The 19,833-nt window shown below is 53.0% G+C and overlaps 1 protein-coding gene across 1 annotated transcript in view; it reads right to left on the minus strand.

Annotated features, from left to right (window-relative positions):
• Positions 1–3,586: 3,586 nt before the first annotated feature.
• Positions 3,587–19,833, minus strand: part of LOC129694186 (dynactin subunit 1-like) — a 40,766-nt gene continuing 24,519 nt past the window's right edge. Inside the window, exons 7-9 of the mRNA XM_055630904.1 lie at positions 17,082–17,099; positions 13,732–13,785; positions 3,587–3,652 (exon numbers count right to left, since the gene is read on the minus strand). Of these exons, the coding sequence (XP_055486879.1) occupies positions 3,587–3,652; positions 13,732–13,785; positions 17,082–17,099 (138 nt within the window). The remainder of the gene's footprint in view (positions 3,653–13,731; positions 13,786–17,081; positions 17,100–19,833) is intronic.

Genomic DNA, 19,833 nt, shown 5'->3' on the forward strand with positions numbered 1-19,833 from the left:
GTGTATTTGTACACTGTGAATGGCTTGGATGTAATCATGTATTGTCTTTCCGCAGACTGGTTAACACTCAACAAGAGATTTGCACTGTACCTCGGTACACCTGACAATAAACTCAAGTGTAAACTGGTGTGATCTCACCAACCACGGACTTTGCTGGCCCTACACTGACACATGGCCTCAATGCATGAAGCAGCTGGAGACCATTGCCCCTCTGCCAGACTGCACCATAACCTGCACCAGCCTGCCGCTTGCTGCAGAATTACCTGATGTTTGCACAGCATGCAATATAGAAACATAGAAAATAGGTGCAGGAGGCCATTCAGCCCTTTGAGCCAGCACCGCCATTCTGCTAGACTCAGTAACAACTATATCAACAAGTGGTGGGTCTCATCAGCGACAATAATGAGTCGGCGTACAGGATGGAGGTGGAGCTGCTCACAGAGTGGTGCAGATCTCACAATCTCACCCTCAATGTGGAAAAGACTAAGGCAATGGTGATCAATTTCAGGAGGGCTGGAAAACACTATCACACTCCGCTGCATATTGATGGAGCTGCTGTGGAGAGGGTCAGCAGTGTGAAGTTCTTGGGACTTCACCTGGAGGATGACCTGACCTCTACGACCAACACCACAACAGTGATCAAGAGCTCAGCAGCGTGCTCCACCCTCTCCGGAGACTAAGGAAAGCAGGTCTCCCTACTGTTCATCTAAGGACCTTCTACTAGGTATGTTACAAAACCTACCTGAATCGTCATTGGGAATCTGCCCACAGCCAGGCCCGCGATTTTGTCGCTGTTTGGAGGGGGCGGGTTTAAAACGCGATTTTTACTAGGCTGTACTAATCGCAGATGTTCAGCCTAGTAAATCATTAACGAAAAATCACTGCAAGACCCGGTCGCAAAAGGTATTATTAGTTTTATAGGCCTCAATAATATAGTTCTAATAGTTTTTAAATTACTGTCTCATTCCGCAACCTCTCGCAGCCCCAGGGTTTTATAAAGCAAACAATTAAAGGTATGTACCTTATTTTTACATTAAATGGGGCATATATATAACCCTATATATCAAGTTATCTATAGCGAGTAGTTCATTTTGGGCTTTTTATATCCCGCAGTATTTTTCTCGGCATTTGAGGGCACTAATCCAGCGCGATGTCAACGTTCTAAACCAGCGCGTTCACAGGAACCCACTAGAAAGCCGATTTAAAAATGGGCATTTATTTACAGCAATTGAAACACTAAATTCCTTCCATTTGGCCTATAAATTAATGTAAATTAGATATAAAACACATGTTATATTGTGAATTATTTGTGAATAATCTTTGGACACTTAGGCTATTTAAAAATGTTAATCTTTCCTTAAGAAATGGGCTTTTGACTATCCAAGATCACAGCTTTTTTGTAATGTCCATTGAAAATCAATAGGGAACAAGATGCTAATTTCCGAGTATGAAAATGGCCATAACTTTTTTAATACTTGAGATATGAAAGTGAATTTGGTGTCAAATTAAACTTATTGTTATGCTTTATCTGATGGGATAAATTGCAGACTTGATTTTTTAAATCTCAAAATTTTGTAACATTGCTACTTCTACAGGGCACCATCGAGAGTATATTGACCTACGGCATCACTTCCTGGTTCGGGAGCTGCAAGGCTTATGAGCAAAACCAACACAACAGGATAGTGAAGACCGCCAGCAGGATCATTGGTGCCCCACTCCCTTTCCTGTCGGAGATCTATAAGAAGCGTAGCATCAGCAGAGCCATCTCCATTATCAAGGACCCCTATCATCCATCACACCACATCTTCTCCATTCTGCCATCTGGGAAGAGGTACAGGAGCATCAGCTGCAAAACCAGTAGGATGCTAACCAGCTTCTTCCCACAGGCAATAAGACTGGTTAACGGACTGTGTCCCCTCCCCACATATCATACACCAACACATCTAACGTGGGAGATACATCTCCCAAGATGGTTGCGCGCCAGGCCGCTGCGGCTGTGAGCTCTCCTAGAGTGAACTGTTTTTTTGTCTTATCTCTGTGTGTTTGGTGGGAATTGTGCCAGGGTGGACCAAACACGACTCACTTCACCCGAGAATCGCTAACTTTTATTGGAATGTCGTAACAACTGGGGGTTTTGTGTCCTTTGCAACATACACACGAGATTCCAGCAGAGATCAGCAGAGCACCGGGGTCCCCATGGATAACCTTCCCCCAACAGTCACCGCAGGAGACGGAGACGGAGAGACCGCAAATGGAAGCGAGGGCGTAGAGCCGGCGTGCTAACTCGGCTAACGAGGAATCCGTACAGACCACCACTTCCTCCCCAGCCTCTTTGTCTCCAACGCCAGGTCTCTTAACAACAAGGTGGACGAACTAAGGCTCTGTGTATCATCACAATCAGCTATCCAGGATAGTTGTGTTCTGATAATCAGTGAGCGCTGGCTCCATCCTGGAATACCTGATGCTGCTATCGAGCTAGCGGGCCGGGCTACTCACCGCAGCGACAGAACCGAAGCCTCAGGTAAACAATGCGGGGGGGGGGGGCCTGGTTGTTTTTACGAACAATAACTGGACTATGGATGCTACTGTTACTGAGAGACATTGCTCCCCAGACCTAGTAATGATGGCAGTTAAATGCAGACCCTACCATCTCCCAAGAGAGTTTCCTGTGGTTTTTATTACAGCCGTGTACTTAGCTCCGGAGGCTAAAGCTAATGTAGCACTGGGCTACCTGCTAAATGCGATCAACAAACTACAGAACTCACATCCTGATGGGGTTTTTATCGTGGCTGGTGACTTTAATCACACCAACTTAAAGAAAGTATTGCCACGGTTTGTGCAACATGTTAAATGCCCAACTCGAGGGGAAAACACACTAGACTGTGTTTATTCTAACATTCCTAAAGGTTACAGAGCCCTACCCCCTCCCCACCCTTGGACAGTCAGACCAGCAGTCATTGTTGTTAATCCCAGCCTACATCCCCATCAGTAGAAAGCAGAAACCCACTACCAGGATCATTCAAACTTGGCCAGAGGATGCAACCTTACAACTGCAGGGCTGCTTTCAGAGCAGAGACTGGAGTCTATTTTGTAACCAGGACCTGGAAGAGTACGCTGCACCAGTACTCTTCTACATCAGATGTTGTGTGGAATGTGTCACCATCAACAAGTGCATCCGTGTCTTTCCGAACAGGAAACCATGGATGACTACGGAGGTCCAGCGTCTTCTGAAGGAGCGGGACTTGGCCCACAAATCTGGCAACAAAGAACTGTACCAAACACAACCATAAGCGGGGCATTAAACCAGCTAAAATGTCCTACAAGGAGAAGATTGAGGACCATTTCACCTCCAGGGATACAGCACGCATGTGGCAGGGAATACATCACCTAACAAACCTCAGGGGCAGCAGGGGCAGCAGGGACCCACCGACAGCTGCAAATACATTGCTGGCAGAGGAGCTCAACCACTTTTTTGCCCGTTTCGAGAGAGGTCCGAATGAAAGAACCTCTCTCCAACTGGACCCTGCTGACCAACCACTTACCCTCCAGTTAGAGGAGGTAAAGCGGGCCCTGAGAACTGTTAATGCTAGTAAGGCTGCTGGCCCGGATGAGATCCCAGGCAGGGTGCTCCGGGACTGTGCTCACCAGCTCGCTGGGGTATTCACAGACATGTTTAACCTTTCCCTAGCACACTCCTCCGTGCCAACGTGCCTGAAAACCACCACTATCTTCCCGGTGCCCAAACAGACAATCATCAACTCCCTCAATGACTACAGGCCCATTGCTCTTACATCTGTAGTCTCCAAGTGCTTTGAAAGGCTGGTCCTAGGTCACCTTAAATGATCTCTCCCCCCCTCACTCGACCCACACCAGTATGCATACAGGGCTAATAGATCTACAGAGGATGCCATAAACACTGTCCTCCATGCTGCACTACGACACCTAGAGGAGAAGGGGTCATATGTCAGGATGCTTTTTGTTGATTACAGCTCAGCTTTTAATACAATCATACCCAACAAGCTGATCACAAAAATGCTAGACCTTGGCCTCAGCAGTCAACTGTGTCGGTGGATATTGGACTTTCTCAGTGAACGCCCACAGACGGTGAGACTTGGACCCTACACCTTGACATCCCTGACCCTCAGCACAGGAGCACCGCAGGGCTGTGTGCTCAGTCCGCTCCTCTATGCCCTATACACACATGACTGCTTGCCCCATCACCCCGCAAATAGGATCATAAAATGTGCGGACGATACAACCGTGGTGGGGCTCATCTCAAATGGGAACAAGGTCGCCTATAGAGAGGAGGTGCACAGACTTTCTGAGTGGTGGGCTCACAACAATCTCTCTCTGAACACTAAAAAGACAAAGGAGATCATCACTGATTTCAGGCGACATAGAGCGGAGCTCAGGCCACTGGAGATATAACATATAACAACCATATAACAATTACAGCACGGAAACAGGCCATCTCGGCCCTACAAGTCCGTGCCGAACAAAATTTTTTTTCCCCCCTTAGTCCCACCTGCCTGCACTCATACCATAACCCTCCATTCCCTTCTCATCCATATGCCTAACCAATTTATTTTTAAATGATACAAACGAACCTGCCTCCACCACTTCCACTGGAAGCTCATTCCACACCGCTACCACTCTCTGAGTAAAGAAGTTCCCCCTCATGTTACCCCTAAACTTCTGTCCCTTAATTCTGAAGTCATGTCCTCTTGTTTGAATCTTCCCTATTCTCAAAGGGAAAAGCTTGTCCACATCAACTCTGTCTATCCCTCTCATCATTTTAAAGACCTCTATCAGGTCCCCCCTTAACCTTCTGCGCTCCAGAGAATAAAGACCTAACTTATTCAACCAAGATAGGGGGCAAGGAGGTGGAGGGGGTGCCTAGTTTTAAATTTCTGGGGATCAACATCAGTGAGGATCTTAAATGGTTTGTGAACTCTTCTGTAGTTGTAAAAAAGGCACAACAGAGACTTTAGAAACATAGAAATTAGGTGCAGGAGTAGGCCATTCGGCCCTTCGAGCCTGCACCGCCATACAATATGATCATGGCTGATCATCCAACTCAGTATCCCGTACCTGCCTTCTCTCCATACCCTCTGATCCCCTTAGCCACAATGGCCACATCTAACTCCCTCTTAAATATAGCCAATGAACTGGTCTCGACTTCCGCCTGTGGCAGAGAGTTCCAGAGATTCACCACTCTCTGTGTGAAAAATGTTCTTCTCATCTCGGTTTTAAAGGATTTCCCCCTTATCCTTAAGCTGTGACCCCTTGTCCTGGACTTCCCCAACATCGGGAGCAATCTTCCTGCATCTAGCCTGTCCAACCCCTTAAGAATTTTGCAAGTTTCTATAAGATCCCCTCTCAATCTTCTAAATTCTTGAGAGTATAAACCAAGTCTATCCAGTCTTTCTTCATAAGACAGTCCTGACATCCCAGGAATCAGTCTGGTGAACCTTCTCTGCACTCCCTCTATGGCAATAATGTCCTTCCTCAGATTTGGAGACCAAAAACTGTACGCAATACTCCAGGTGTGGTCTCGCCTAGACCCTGTACAACTGCAGTAGAACCTCCCTGCTCCTATACTCAAATCCTTTTGCTATGAAAGCCAACATACCATTCGCTTTCTTTACTGCCTGCTGCACCTGCATGCCTACCTTCAATGACTGGTGTACCATGACACCCAGGTCTCGCTGCATCTCCCCTTTTCCTAGTCGGCCACCATTTAGATAATACTCTGCTTTCCTGTTTTTTGCCACCAAAATGGATAACCTCACATTTATCCACATTATACTGCATCTGCCAAACATTTGCCCACTCACCCAGCCTATCCAAGTCACCTTGCAGTCTCCTAGCATCCTCCTCACAGCTAAACACTGCCCCCCCAGCTTAGTGTCATCCGCAAACTTGGAGATATTGCCTTCAATTCCCTCATCCAGATCATTAATATATATTGTAAATAGCTCGGGTCCCAGCACTGACCCTTGCGGTACCCCACTAGTCACTGCATGCCATTGTGAAAAGGACCCGTTTACTCCTACTCTTTGCTTCCTGTTTGCCAGCCAGTTCTCTATCCACATCAATACTGAACCCCCAATGCCGTGTACTTTAAGTTTGTATACTAATCTCATGTGGGACCTTGTCGAAAGCCTTCTGGAAGTCCAGATACACCACATCCACTGGTTCTCCCCTATCCACGCTACTAGTTACATCCTCGAAAAATTCTATAAGATTCGTCAGACATGATTTATCTTTTGTAAATCCATGCTGACTTTGTCCAATGATTTCACCACTTTCCAAATGTGCTGCTATCCCATCTTTAATAACTGACTCTAACAGTTTCCCCACTACCGATGTTAGACTAACTGGTCTGTAATTCCCCGTTTTCTCTCTCCCTCCCTTCTTAAAAAGCGGGGTACCGTTTGCTACCCGCCAATCCTCAGGAACTACTCCAGAATCTAAAGAGTTTTGAAAGAATATTACTAATGCATCCACTATTTCTGGAGCTACTTCCTTAAGTACTCTGGGATGCAGCCTATCTGGCCCTGGGGATTTATCGGCCTTTAATCCATTCAATTTACCCAACACCACTTCCCGGCTAACCTGGATTTCACTCAAGTCCTCCAACTCCTTTGACCCGCGGTCCCCTGCTATTTCCGGCAGATCATTTATGTCTTCCTTAGTGAAGACGGAACCAAAGTAGTTATTCAATTGGTCTGCCATATCCTTGTTCCCCATGATCAACTCACCTGTTTCTGACTGCAAGGGACCTACATTTTTTTTTAACTAATCTCTTTCTTTTCACATATCTATAAAAACTTTTGCAGTCAGTTTTTATGTTCCCTGCCAGTTTTCTTTCATAATCTATTTTTCCTTTCCTAATTAAGCCCTTTGTCCTCCTCTGCTGGTCTCTGAATTTCTCCCAGTCTGGTATGGTATTTCTCCCATTCTGGTATGCTGCTTTTTCTGGCTAATTTGTACGCATCATCCTTCGCTTTGATACTATCCCTGATTTCCCTTGTTATCCATGGATGTACTACCTTCCCTGATTTATTCTTTTGCCAAACTGGGATGAACAATTTTTGTAGTTCATCCATGCAGTCTTTAAATGTCTTCCATTGCATATCCACCGTCAACCCTTTTAGAATTAATTGCCAGTCAATCTTGGCCAGTTCACGTCTCATACCCTCTTACCTTTCTTTAAGTTCAGAACCATTGTTTCTGAATTAACAATGTCACTCTCCATCCTAATGAAGAACTCAACCATATTATGGTCACTCTTGCACAAGGGGCCACGTACAACAAGATTGCTAACTAACCCTTCCTCATTACTCAATACCCAGTCTAAAATAGCCTGCTCTCTCGTTGGTTCCTCTACATGTTGATTTAGTTAACTATCCCGCATACATTCCAAGAAATCCTCTTCCTCAGCACCCCTGCCAATTTGATTCACCCAATCTATATGTAGATTGAAGTCACCCATTATAACTGTTTTGCCTTTGTCGCACGCATTTCTAATTTCCTGTTTGATACCATCTCCAACTTCACTACTACTGTTAGGTGGCCTGTACACAACACCCACCAGCGTTTTCTGCCCCTTAGTGTTTCGCAGCTCTACCCATATCGATTCCACATCCTCCAAACTAATGTCCTTCCTTTCCATTGCGTTAATCTCCTCTCTAATCAGCAATGCTACCCCACCTCCTTTTCCTTTCTCTCTATCCCTCCTGAATATTGAATATCCCTGGATGTTCAGCTCCCAGCCTTGGTCACCCTGGAGCCATGTCTCTGTGATTCCAACTATATCATAGTAATTAATAGCTATCTGCACATTCAACTCATCCACCTTATTACGAATGCTCCTTGCATTGAGACACAAAGCCTTCAGGCTTGTTTTTACAACACTCTTACCCCTTATACAATTATGTTGAAAAGTGGCCCTTTTTGATTTTTGCCCGGGTTTTGTCTGCCTGCCACTTTTACTTTTCACCTTGCTACCTATTGCTTCTACCCTCATTTTACACCCCTCGGTCTCTACGCTCACACATTTAAGAAACCCTTTCCCTTTAACTCCATCCTCAACTATCCCAATCGACACCCCACCCCCCCTTATTCAGTTTACTTCCTCAGAACACTGAGGAAGGCCCATCTGTCTGCTAAACTGCTGGAGTCTTTCTACTGCTGTTTGGTAGAAAGCATACTGACTTACTGCATAACTGCTTGGTTTGGGAACTGTTCAGCAGCTGACAGAGCAGCTCTCCAGAGGGTGATAAAAACTGCCCAGGGTATCATTGGACTCCCCCTGCCCCCTCTGGAGGACATTTACCACTCCAGATGCCGCAGCTGGACCTGTAATATCGTGAAAGACATTACACATCCTTGTCACCACCTTTTCACACTGCTACCCTCAGGAAAAAGGTACAGGTCGCTAAAGTCACGCACTGCCAGACTCAAGAACAGCTTTTACCCATCAGCAATGTTGGAACTGAACTCTGTCTCGGGAGCGGGTTATGGGGAAGGAGGGGGGGTGGGAGACAGTGGTAATTTATGTAAATGTGAATCCATGGGTGGGTTTGGGGAGGGAGGGAGTGTAAAAAGTATGTATGTGAATGTTTGAAGTTCTTTTAAATGGAGAGACACAGTAATCTCGTTGTATGTGACACATGCAATGACAATAAGCATTCTGATTCTGATACTGATCTAACCTCGCCCATACTTTGACAGTTCGGCACCTGTCAAAGCAAAGCCACTGTAAAGCCACTGTCGAACGGAATGTCTGTTTTTAGCCTATTGTAAATTTTAGGCCTACTTTCTGTTTTTAGACATGGTAATCTTAATTTGTTTTTAAAGCTGTATGTATTTATCCTTTTTTTACTAACTACGCTGAATGGAAACTGATCGAGCAACGTTTTTTCATTTCCTCTGTGTGTGCGAATACTCAGTGAAAATGATATTAAAGAAATACTGAATACTGAATACATTGTGATCATGGCTGATCGTCCCCTATCAATAACCCGTGCCTGCCTTCTCCCCATATCCCTTGATTCCACTAGCCCCTAGAGCTCTATCTAACTCTCTCTTCAATCCATCCAGTGACTTGGCCTCCACCGCCCTCTGTGGCAGGGAATTCCACAAATTCACAACTCTCTGGGTGAAAACTTTTTTTCTCACCTCAGTCTTAAATGACCTCCCCTTTATTCTAAGACTGTGGCCCCTGGTTCTGAACTCGCCCAACATTGGGAACATTTTTCCTGCATCTAGCTTGTCCAGTTCAAGGGGGGAGTGAAGGGGGGGAGAGAAGGGGGGAGAGAAGGGGGGGGGGAGAAGAAGGGCGGGGGAGAGAAGGGGGGGGGGGGAGAGAAGGGGGGGGAAGAGAAGGGGGGGGGGGGAGAGAAGGGGGGGGGGAGGAGGGGAGAGAGAAGAAGGGGGGGAGAGAAGGGGGGAGAGAGAGAAGGGAGGGAAGGGGGGAGAGAAGGGGGGGAGAGAAGGGGGGGAGAGAAGGGGGGAGAGAAGGAGAGAGAAGAATAGAGGGAAGGAGAGAGAGAAGGATAGAGAGAAGGAGAGAGCGAAGGAGAGAGGGAGAAGGGGAGAGAGAGAAGGAGAGAGCGACGGAGAGACAGAAGGAGAGAGAGAAGGGGAGAGAGAAGGAGAGGGGAGAGAAGGAGAGGGGAGAGAAGGAGAGGGGAGAGAAGGGGGGGGGGGAGAAGGAGGGGAGACACTTTGAAGAAGCCAGACAACTTTTAATAAAGTTTAGCGGACATTTAACATTACCGGTCGGTTTTCCTTGGTTCTGAAAACTCCAATGAGCCAATTAAAATGCCTGATCAGCAAAGGAGATTGCCTATGGCTACCTTGACTGCCTATAATTACATAGTGATCCTAGCATGCTGAAAAATGTTCCTCTACCAAACTGAGGCAGGGGTTATGCAGGAACGTCCCTTGTGCATCAAGGAGAGTTGCAGTGACCTCCTGGGACCACATGTGTCAACTATGCTGCGAGTTTGAGTCGAGCGCAAACTCTTCTAAATTTGCAAGTTAGGTCCCCGCAGTGGGACAGCCCCTTTAGGAAGTTCAGCATGTCCCCTACAACTCTCACCAACTTCTACAGATGCACCATAGAAAGCATTTATCGGGATGCATCACAGCATGGTTTGGGAAACAGCTCCATCCAGGACCGCAAGAAATTACAGCGAATTGTGGACACAGCCCAGACCATCACACAAAGCAACCTCCCTCCCATTGACTCCATCTACACCTCACGCTGCCTCGGCAAGGCCAGCAGCATAATCAAGGACCAGTCTCACCCCGGTCACTCCCTCTTCTCCCCTCTCCCATCAGACAAACGGTATAAATGTGCAGATTCAGGGACAGTTTCTTCCCAGCTGTTATCAGGCAACTGAACCATCCCACAACCAGACATCAGTGCTGAACTACTATCTACCTCATTGGTGACCCTCGGATTATCCTTGAATGGACTTTGCACTGAACGTTATTCCCTTATCATGTATGTCTACACTGTAAATGGGTCGATTGTGACCATGTATTGTCTTTCTGCTGACTGGTCAGCACGCAACAAAAGCTTCTCACTGTACCTCAGGACACATGGCAATAAACTAAACTGATGTGAATCACACTCTTGGCACACCACAGAAATGCCCATTTGGTGGCTCACTAACCAATCCCCACCCTCACGACACACCTCCCCTCCTTCACACTGCGTTGCAGCGCTAAATGCCACGCCCATTCCCTCCACAGATGCTGCCCAGCCTGCCAAGTTCCTCCAGCACTTGGTGTTTTTCTCCAGCATCCAGCGCCTGCAGTTCCTCGTGTGGTGTGTATGGGAGGCCCCTGCAGGGTCCGACATCCCACTGCCCCCCCAACAGTACCCAAGGTGGTGGACGGGTATGAGGGCCCGTACTGACCTCCCCACCATCGAAGGTCAGGTCCATCACAGTACTGACCTCCCCACCATCGAAGGTCAGGTCCATCACAGTACTAACCTCCCCATCGAAGGGATCTACAGGAGTCGCTGCCTCAAAAAGGCAGCCAGCATCATCAGAGACCCACACCACCCTGGCCATGCTCTCATCTCGCTGCTACCATGGGGAATAAGGTACAGGACCTCCAGGTTCAAGAACAGCTTCAGTTCAGATGAGTTTATTGTCACGTGTACCGAGGTACAGTGAGAAGCTTTCGCTGCGTGCTATCCAGTCAGCAGAAAGACTATACATGATTAGCATCGAGCCATTCACAGTGCACAGATACAGGGTGAGGAATGACATTCAGTGCAAGGGGTAAAATCTGATCAAGGATAGTGTGAGGGTCACAGTGATGTGGATAGTAGTGCTCTGTAACACTGCCCAGCTCTACATCAACCTTCTATGCTGTGTGTCGTTGCTGCCACCACGGACCGTGAGTTTGCACTGGTCAGCTTCCCCGTATTGATGTAAATTAATATATATTATTATTGAACATTACACGTATATTTGTGTGTTATTGTGCTCCTGAAGCTGCAGCAAGTAACTATGTAATTGTTCAGTTGTCAGTACATGACAAAGGAGCATTCTCCATGCTCTGTGTCCCAGAGTGGACCAGCCCAACATGCCCATGTATACTAGTCCTACCTGCCTGTGTTTGGCCCATGCCCTTATAAACATTTCTTATCCATTTACCTGTCCAAATGTATTTCAAATGTTATGATAGTTTCAGCCTTAACTACTCTGGCAGCTTGTTCCATAAAAGTGGAAAAGTTACCCCTCGGATTCCCATTAAATCTTTCCCCCCTAACCATAAGCCTATGTCCTCTGGTCCTCGATTCCCCTACTCTGGGCAAGAGACTGTGTGCATCTACCCGATCTACTCCTCTCATGATTTTGTACATCTCTATAACATCACCCCTCATCCTCCTGCGCTCCATGGAATAGAGACCCAGCCTACTCAACCTCTCCCTGTAGCTCACACCCTCTAGTCCTGGCAACATCCTCGTAAATCTTCCCTGTACCATTTCCAGCTTGACAACATATTTCCTCAAACATGGTGACCAAAACGGAACACAATACTCTAGTGTGGCCTCACCAATGACTTGTACAGCTGTAACGTGACCTCTCAACTTCGATACTCAATATGGACACAAAATGCCAGAGTACCTCAGTGGGACAGGCAGCATCTCTGGAGAGAAGGAACGGGTGCCGTTTCGGGTCTTCAGACAGATTCAGGCAAGAGGGAAACTAGAGGTATCAAAATGTACATAATAGCAGACAATAGGTGCAGGAGTAGGCCATTCGGCCCTTCGAGCCAGCACCGCCATTCAATGTAATCATGGCTGAGATCACAGCTGGCACCAAAGACTAAAGAGCCCAAACTGACACCTCCTCCACAGCCAACAATGGACCATTGTGGGCTCTTTGGCCATCAGTGCCGACTCTGATCTGTTCTGTATCGTTTCATCCCTCGAGACTCTCTTCCCCGAGTGTGAAGGGTCACAACCTGAAACGTCACCTTCTTTTCCTGCACAGATGCTGCCTGTCCCGCTGAGTACTCCAACACTTTGTGTCTATCTTCAGTTTAAACCGGCATCTGCAGTTCCTTCCAACACATTCTATACTCAATATTCTGACAGATGAAGGGCAACGTGTGGAAAGGCCGATCTACCTGCAACACCACTTTCAATGGAAAAACTGCCTGAGCCCACCTGATCTCCTGGTTGCCATCCCATTCCCACTGACCTTCCTGTCCTGGGCCTCCTCTACTGTCAGAGTGAGGCCACACGTAAATTATCACGAACACCGCCTCATATTTGGCTTGGGCAGCTCACACCCCAGCGGTATAAATATTGATATCTCCAACCAAGTAACTCTGCCCGATGCTGCCTGGCCCACCCGCTGAGTTACTCCAGCACTCTGTGAAACGTCACCTATCCATGTTCTCCACAGATGCTGCCTGACCCGCTGAGTTACTCCAGCACTCTGTGTTTCTCTTTGCTATAAACCAACATCTGCCTTACTTTGTTTCTAGGTTTGAAGGGATATGGGCCAAACACGGGCAGGTGGGACTAGCATAGATGGGGCTTGTTGGTTGCATGGGCAAGTTGGGCAGAAGGGCCTGTTGTGACATACTGTGGGTGGGCAGGGGAGGAGTGAGGATGAGGGGGAGGGGGGGTTACAGGGGTCACAGTGCAGAAGGAGACCCCCTTGCCGCTGCCATATACGCACCTTGGTGCAGGGGGTGAGAGGTGAGGACGGGGGTGGGGGGCAGTGTAAGGGTGAGGGGCGGTGAGGGTGGGGTGGGCAGGATACAGAGGGAGATCCTGCTCACTGCTCTGTGCGGGTGGGTGGGGGCAGTGGGGTGGGGGGTGGGTGTAGGTACAGGGGTGGTTCTGCTTGCTGCTCTATGCTCGCCTTTGTGTGGGTGTGTGGTGGGTGGGGGGCTGGGTGTGGGCTGGGGATGGGGGGTGGCAGGGGGGTGGGGTGGCGGGGTTGGTGGGGGGGGCAAGGGCAGGGAGCTGAGGGGGGGTGAGGGTACGAGGGGGGGTTTGAGGGTACAACGGGGTGGGGGTAGGGGTGGGGGGTTGTGGGTACGGGGGGTGGGGTGAGGGTACAGAGGGATGAGGGGGGGGCGGGGGTGGGTGGGGGGGGTGGGGGGGGGGGGGGTGCGGGGGGGGGTGGGGGGGTGGGTGTGGGTTGGTGAGTGGGTGGGTGGGGGGTTGGGGTGGGGTACAGAGGTCCCGCTTGCTGGGCTCCATGGGTCACCTTTTGTGCGGCGGACAGGTTGCTGAGCCAGAGCCAGAGCCAGTGAGAGGAGGAGGAGGAGGAGGAGACGAGAGAAGACAAGCAGCAGCGAGCGACAGAGCGAGCGGTGAGAGATAGCGGAGAGAGAACAGATCAGTTAGTACACGGACACAGCACAGTGGAGCAGTACAACCCGCAGCATAGTACACGCACACCGGCACACAGTACACGCACATGTACATGCACATGTACACACACACCAGAATACAGTACACGCACATGTACACACACACACAGTATACAGACACAGGCAAGTACACGTACAGGTACACGCACACCGGCACGTACACACACATGTACACTCACACAGTACAGACACACATGTACACACACAGTACAGGAACACAGTCAAGTACAGGCACACACACATGTACAGACACACAGTACAGGCACACGTACAGACACACAGGCACACACACATGTACAGACACACACACATAGACACACGCACACACACATATACACACCTAAACACACACACATACACACACACACACACACACACAGTACACACATACACATATACACACACACACATAAACACACACACACGTACACACACGTACACACACACACACACACACGTACACACACACATACACACACAGTACAGACACACAGTACAGGCACACGTACAGACACACAGGCACATACACACACACAGTACAGGCACACAGTATAGGCACACACACATAGTACAGGAACACAGGCAAGTACAGGCACACACACATGTACAGACACACAGTACAGGCACACGTACAGACACACAGGCACACACACACAATACAGACACACAGTACAGGCACACGTACAGACACACATGCACACACACACAGTACAGGCACACACACACAGTACAGACACACAGTACAGGCACATACACACAGTACAGGCACATACACACAGTACAGACACACAGTACAGGCACACACACACAGTACAGGAACACAGGCAAGTACAGGCACACACACATGTACAGACACACAGTACAGGCACACGTACAGACACACAGGCACACACACACAATACAGACACACGTACAGGCACACACGTACAGACACACATGCACACACACACAGTACAGGACACACAGTACACACAGTACAGACACACATACACACACACAGTACAGGCACACACACACAGTACAGACACACAGTACAGGCACACACACACAGGCACACACACACAGTACAGACACACAGAACAGGCACATACACACAGTACAGGCACACAGTACAGGCACACACACACAGTACAGGAACACAGTCAAGTACAGGCACACACACATGTACAGACACACAGTACTGGCACACGTACAGACACATACACACACACAATACACACACAATACAAACACACACACATACACACATGCACACGTACACACACACACACACACACACAGTACAGACACACACACACAGGCACACGTACAGACACACACACACACAGTACAGGCACACAGTACAGGCACACACACACAGTACAGGCACACAGTACAGGCACACACACACACACAGGCACATACACACCGTACAGTACAGACACACAGTACAGGAACACACGTACAGCACACACACACACACCCACACACAGGACACACAGTACACACACACACAATACAGACACACACACACAGTACAGACACACAGTACAGGCACACGTACAGACACACACACACAGTACAGGCACATACACACAGTACAGACACACAGTACAGGCACACGTACAGACATACACACACAGTACAGGCACACACACACAGTACAGGCACACAGTACAGGCACACACACACAATACAGGAACACAGGCAAGTACAGGCGCGCACACACACAATACAGCACATAGGCACACGTACAGACACACGCACATAGTACAGGCACACACACAGACGTACACAGCCACACCGGTCAGACACAGGTACAGACACACACACACACGTTACACTCAGCCCCACACTCATACATATAACTTATAGAGGTGTATAAAATCATAGGAGTAGTAGATAGGGAAGATGCACAGAGTCTCTTGCCCAGAGTAGGGGAATCAAGGACCAGGGGACACAGCTTTAAGGTGAAGGGGAAAAGATTAAATCCCATCATTTAACAAACAGTTAGATAGGTACATGGATAAGATAGGTTTGGAGGGATATGGACCAAACACAGGCAAGTGAGGCTAGTGTAGCTGGGACATTGTTGGCCGGTGTGGGCAAGTTGGGCTGAAGGGCCTGTTTCCACACTGTATCACTCTGTGACTAGTGTAGCTGGGACATTGTTGGCCGGTGTGGGCAAGTTGGGCTGAAGGGCCTGTTTCCACACTGTATCACTCTGTGACTAGTGTAGCTGGGACATTGTTGGCCGGTGTGGGCAAGTTGGGCTGAAGGGCCTGTTTCCACACTGTATCATCACTCTGTGACACACAAGGGTGAGACACAGGCTGACACAGGTACGTACAAACAAACCCAAACAGACACGTTGATAAAATGAACTAAAGCAGGTGAAACCCAGCCGTTCCCTGCACACACCGACCGACTGACTGGCCCAATCACTCTCTGTGCAAACAGTGCAGCCCACAGTACACACACACACACACACACACATACCTACAAAGCCAGCACCCCCACCCCCCCCACACACAAACCCCCCCTCCCACAAACCCCAGCCCACACACAGTGGCATGTAGCACAGCAACAGAGGGGGGGGGATGGAGGGAGGGGCAGTGAGTGAGGATGTAGACAGAGTCCCTGTCCTCACAGGTCTGCTCCCAGACCGTCACCAGCCTCATTAACTGTCCCTAGGGCAGGGCCCACACATTGCACACTGGCAGCTCACATACACACTCTCACTCACCCCCACACTACACACACGCACACCTCCCCCCACCATCTGGCCATGGAGGGCTGGGTGAGAGAGGTGAGGTGAGGGCGTGATGAGGATCTCTCAGCCACACACATGCACACACACACACACACACACACACACACAGACACACACACACGTACACGCACGCACACACACACACATACATATACACCCATATACACACACACACACACGGACACAGGAGCCTCACGTCATCAATAACAGCACCGTGTTGGTGTGGGGGATGAGCAGAAGAAAGGAGGGAGGTGAGGATGGACACAGGGCCGTGGAGGGTGATGGAGGATGAGGGGAGGGTGATGGAAGTGACGGAGGGTGGGGAAGGATGATGAGGGTGAGGGTGATGAAGGTGACGGAGGGTGGGGGAGTCATGCAGTAGTGGACCGCTCGCCAGTACCTTTCTTGCTGCCGGAGCCTGCCGCATCATTGTGCAAGAGACAGAGAGAGGGTGTGAGTGTGGGATGCAGCGCTGCAGCGTTGCTGAGCAGAGGAGCAGCAACTGCGCAGGGGCAGTGCCGAGCTCCGTCTGCCAGCAGCTTGCCACTGACGATGACATCATTGCCGGGTGCAGCGACACGCTTGGCTGGAGCCAGCCTCACGGCAGCTGCTCCGTTGCCTAGCAACCCCGCAGGCAGGCAGGCATGCCCCACCCCCACCGCAACAATGCACCAGATGCACACAGTCTGCTTGCTGCACGTACCCCCCAACACAGGGGCAGCAAGGGACAGGGACAGGGCGGGACGGGACAGGGCGGGACGGGTCGGGGCGGGACGGGGCGGGGCGGGACGGGTCGGGGCGGGGCGGGTCGGGACGGGCGGGACGGGACGGACGGGGCGGGACGGGACGGGGCGGGACGGGGCGGGGCGGGACGGGGCGGGACGGGTCGGGGCGGGACGGGACGGGTCGGGGCGGGACGGGTCGGGGCGGGACGGGTCGGGGGCGGGACGGGTCGGGGCGGGACGGGACAGGGCGGGACGGGGCAGGGCGGGACGGGTCGGGGCGGGACGGGACAGGGCGGGACGGGACGGGGACAGGGCGGGCGGGACGGGACGGGACAGGGCGGGACGGGGCAGGGCGGGACGGGACGGGGCAGGGCGGGACGGGACGGGACAGGGCGGGACGGGACGGGACGGGGCGGGACGGGGCAGGGCAGGGCGGGACGGGACGGGACAGGGCGGGACGGGACGGGACAGGGCGGGACGGGGCAGGGCGGGACGGGGACGGGACAGGGCGGGACGGGGACGGGGACAGGGCGGGACGGGACAGGGCGGGACGGGACGGGACAGGGCGGGACGGGGGACGGGACGGGGGGGGCGGGACAGGCGGGACGGGACGGGACAGGGGGGACGGGGCAGGGCGGGACGGGACAGGCGGGACGGGACGGGACAGGGCGGGACGGGGCAGGGCGGGACGGGACAGGGGCGGGACGGACAGGGCGGGACGGGTCAGGGCAGGGCGGGACGGGGCAGGGCGGGACGGGACGGGACAGGGCGGGACGGGGCAGGGCGGGACGGGACAGGGCGGGACGGGACAGGGCGTGACGGGACAGGGCGGGACGGGTCAGGGCAGGGGGCGGGACGGGACGGGGCTGGACGGGACAGGGGGGCGGGACGGGACGGGACAGGGCGGGACGGGACAGGGCGGGACGGGACGGGGACAGGGCGGGACGGGGCAGGGCGGGACGGGACAGGGCGGGACGGGACAGGGCGGGACGGGTCAGGGCAGGGCGGGACGGGGCAGGGCGGGACGGGACGGGACAGGGCGGGACGGGGCAGGGCGGGACGGGACAGGGCGGGACGGGACAGGGCGGGACGGGACAGGGCGGGACGGGTCAGGGCAGGGCGGGACGGGGCAGGGGCGGGACGGGTCAGGGCGGGACGGGACAGGGCGGGGACGGGACAGGGCGGGGACGGGTCAGGGCAGGGCGGGACGGGACGGGGCAGGGCGGGACGGGGCAGGGCGGGACGGGACAGGGGGACGGGACGGGACAGGGCAGGACGGGACGGGACAGGGCGGGAACGGGACAGGGCGGGACGGGACGGGACAGGGCGGGACGGGGCAGGGCGGGACGGGACAGGGCGGGACGGGTCAGGGCGGGACGGGACGGGGCAGGGCGGGACGGGACGGGACAGGGCGGGACGGGGCAGGGCGGGACGGGACAGGGCGGGACGGGTCAGGGCAGGGCGGGACTGGGGAGGGGCGGGGCGGGACCGGGTCAGGGCGGGACGGGACAGGGCGGGGACGGGACAGGGCGGGACGGGACAGGGCGGGACGGGTCAGGGCAGGGCGGGACGGGACGGGGCAGGGCGGGACGGGGCAGGGCGGGACGGGACAGGGCGGGACGGGACAGGGCGGGACGGGTCAGGCAGGGCGGGACGGGACGGGCAGGGCGGGATGGGACGGGGCAGGGCGGGACGGGGCAGGGCGGGACAGGTCAGGGCGGGACAGGACGGGACGGGACAGGGCGGGACGGGACAGGGCGGGACGGGTCAGGGCGGGACGGGTCAGGGCGGGACGGGACAGGACGGGGCGGGACAGGACGGGGCAGGACGGGGCAGGTCAGGGCGGGACGGGACAGGGTGGGACAGGGCGGGACGGGACAGGGCGGGACGGACATGGCGGGACGGGACAGGGCGGGACGGGACAGGGCGGGACGGGACATGGCGGGACGGGACAGGGTGGGACGGGACAGGGCGGGACGGGACAGGGCGGGACGGACGGGACAGGGCGGGACGGGACGGGGCGGGACGGTGGGACAGGGCGGGACTGGGTGGGACGGGGCGGGACAGGGCGGGACGGGACGGGACAGGGCGGGACAGGGTGGGACAGGGCGGGACGGGACGGGACGGGGCGGGACAGGGCGGGACGGGACAGGGTGGGGGACAGGGCGGGACGGGACGGGGCGGGACAGGACGGGACGGGACAGGGCGGGACGGGACAGGGTGGGACGGGACAGGGCGGGACGGGACAGGGTGGGACAGGGCGGGACGGGACGGGACGGGGCGGGACAGGACGGGACGGGACAGGGCGGGACGGGACAGGGTGGGACGGGACAGGGCGGGACGGGACAGGACGGGGCGGGACAGGGTGGGACGGGACAGGGCGGGACGGGACGGGGCGGGACAGGACAGGACGGGACGGGACAGGGC

The sequence above is a fragment of the Leucoraja erinacea genome, unplaced genomic scaffold (assembly GCF_028641065.1).
Source record: "Leucoraja erinacea ecotype New England unplaced genomic scaffold, Leri_hhj_1 Leri_571S, whole genome shotgun sequence".
NCBI lineage: Eukaryota > Metazoa > Chordata > Chondrichthyes > Rajiformes > Rajidae > Leucoraja > Leucoraja erinaceus.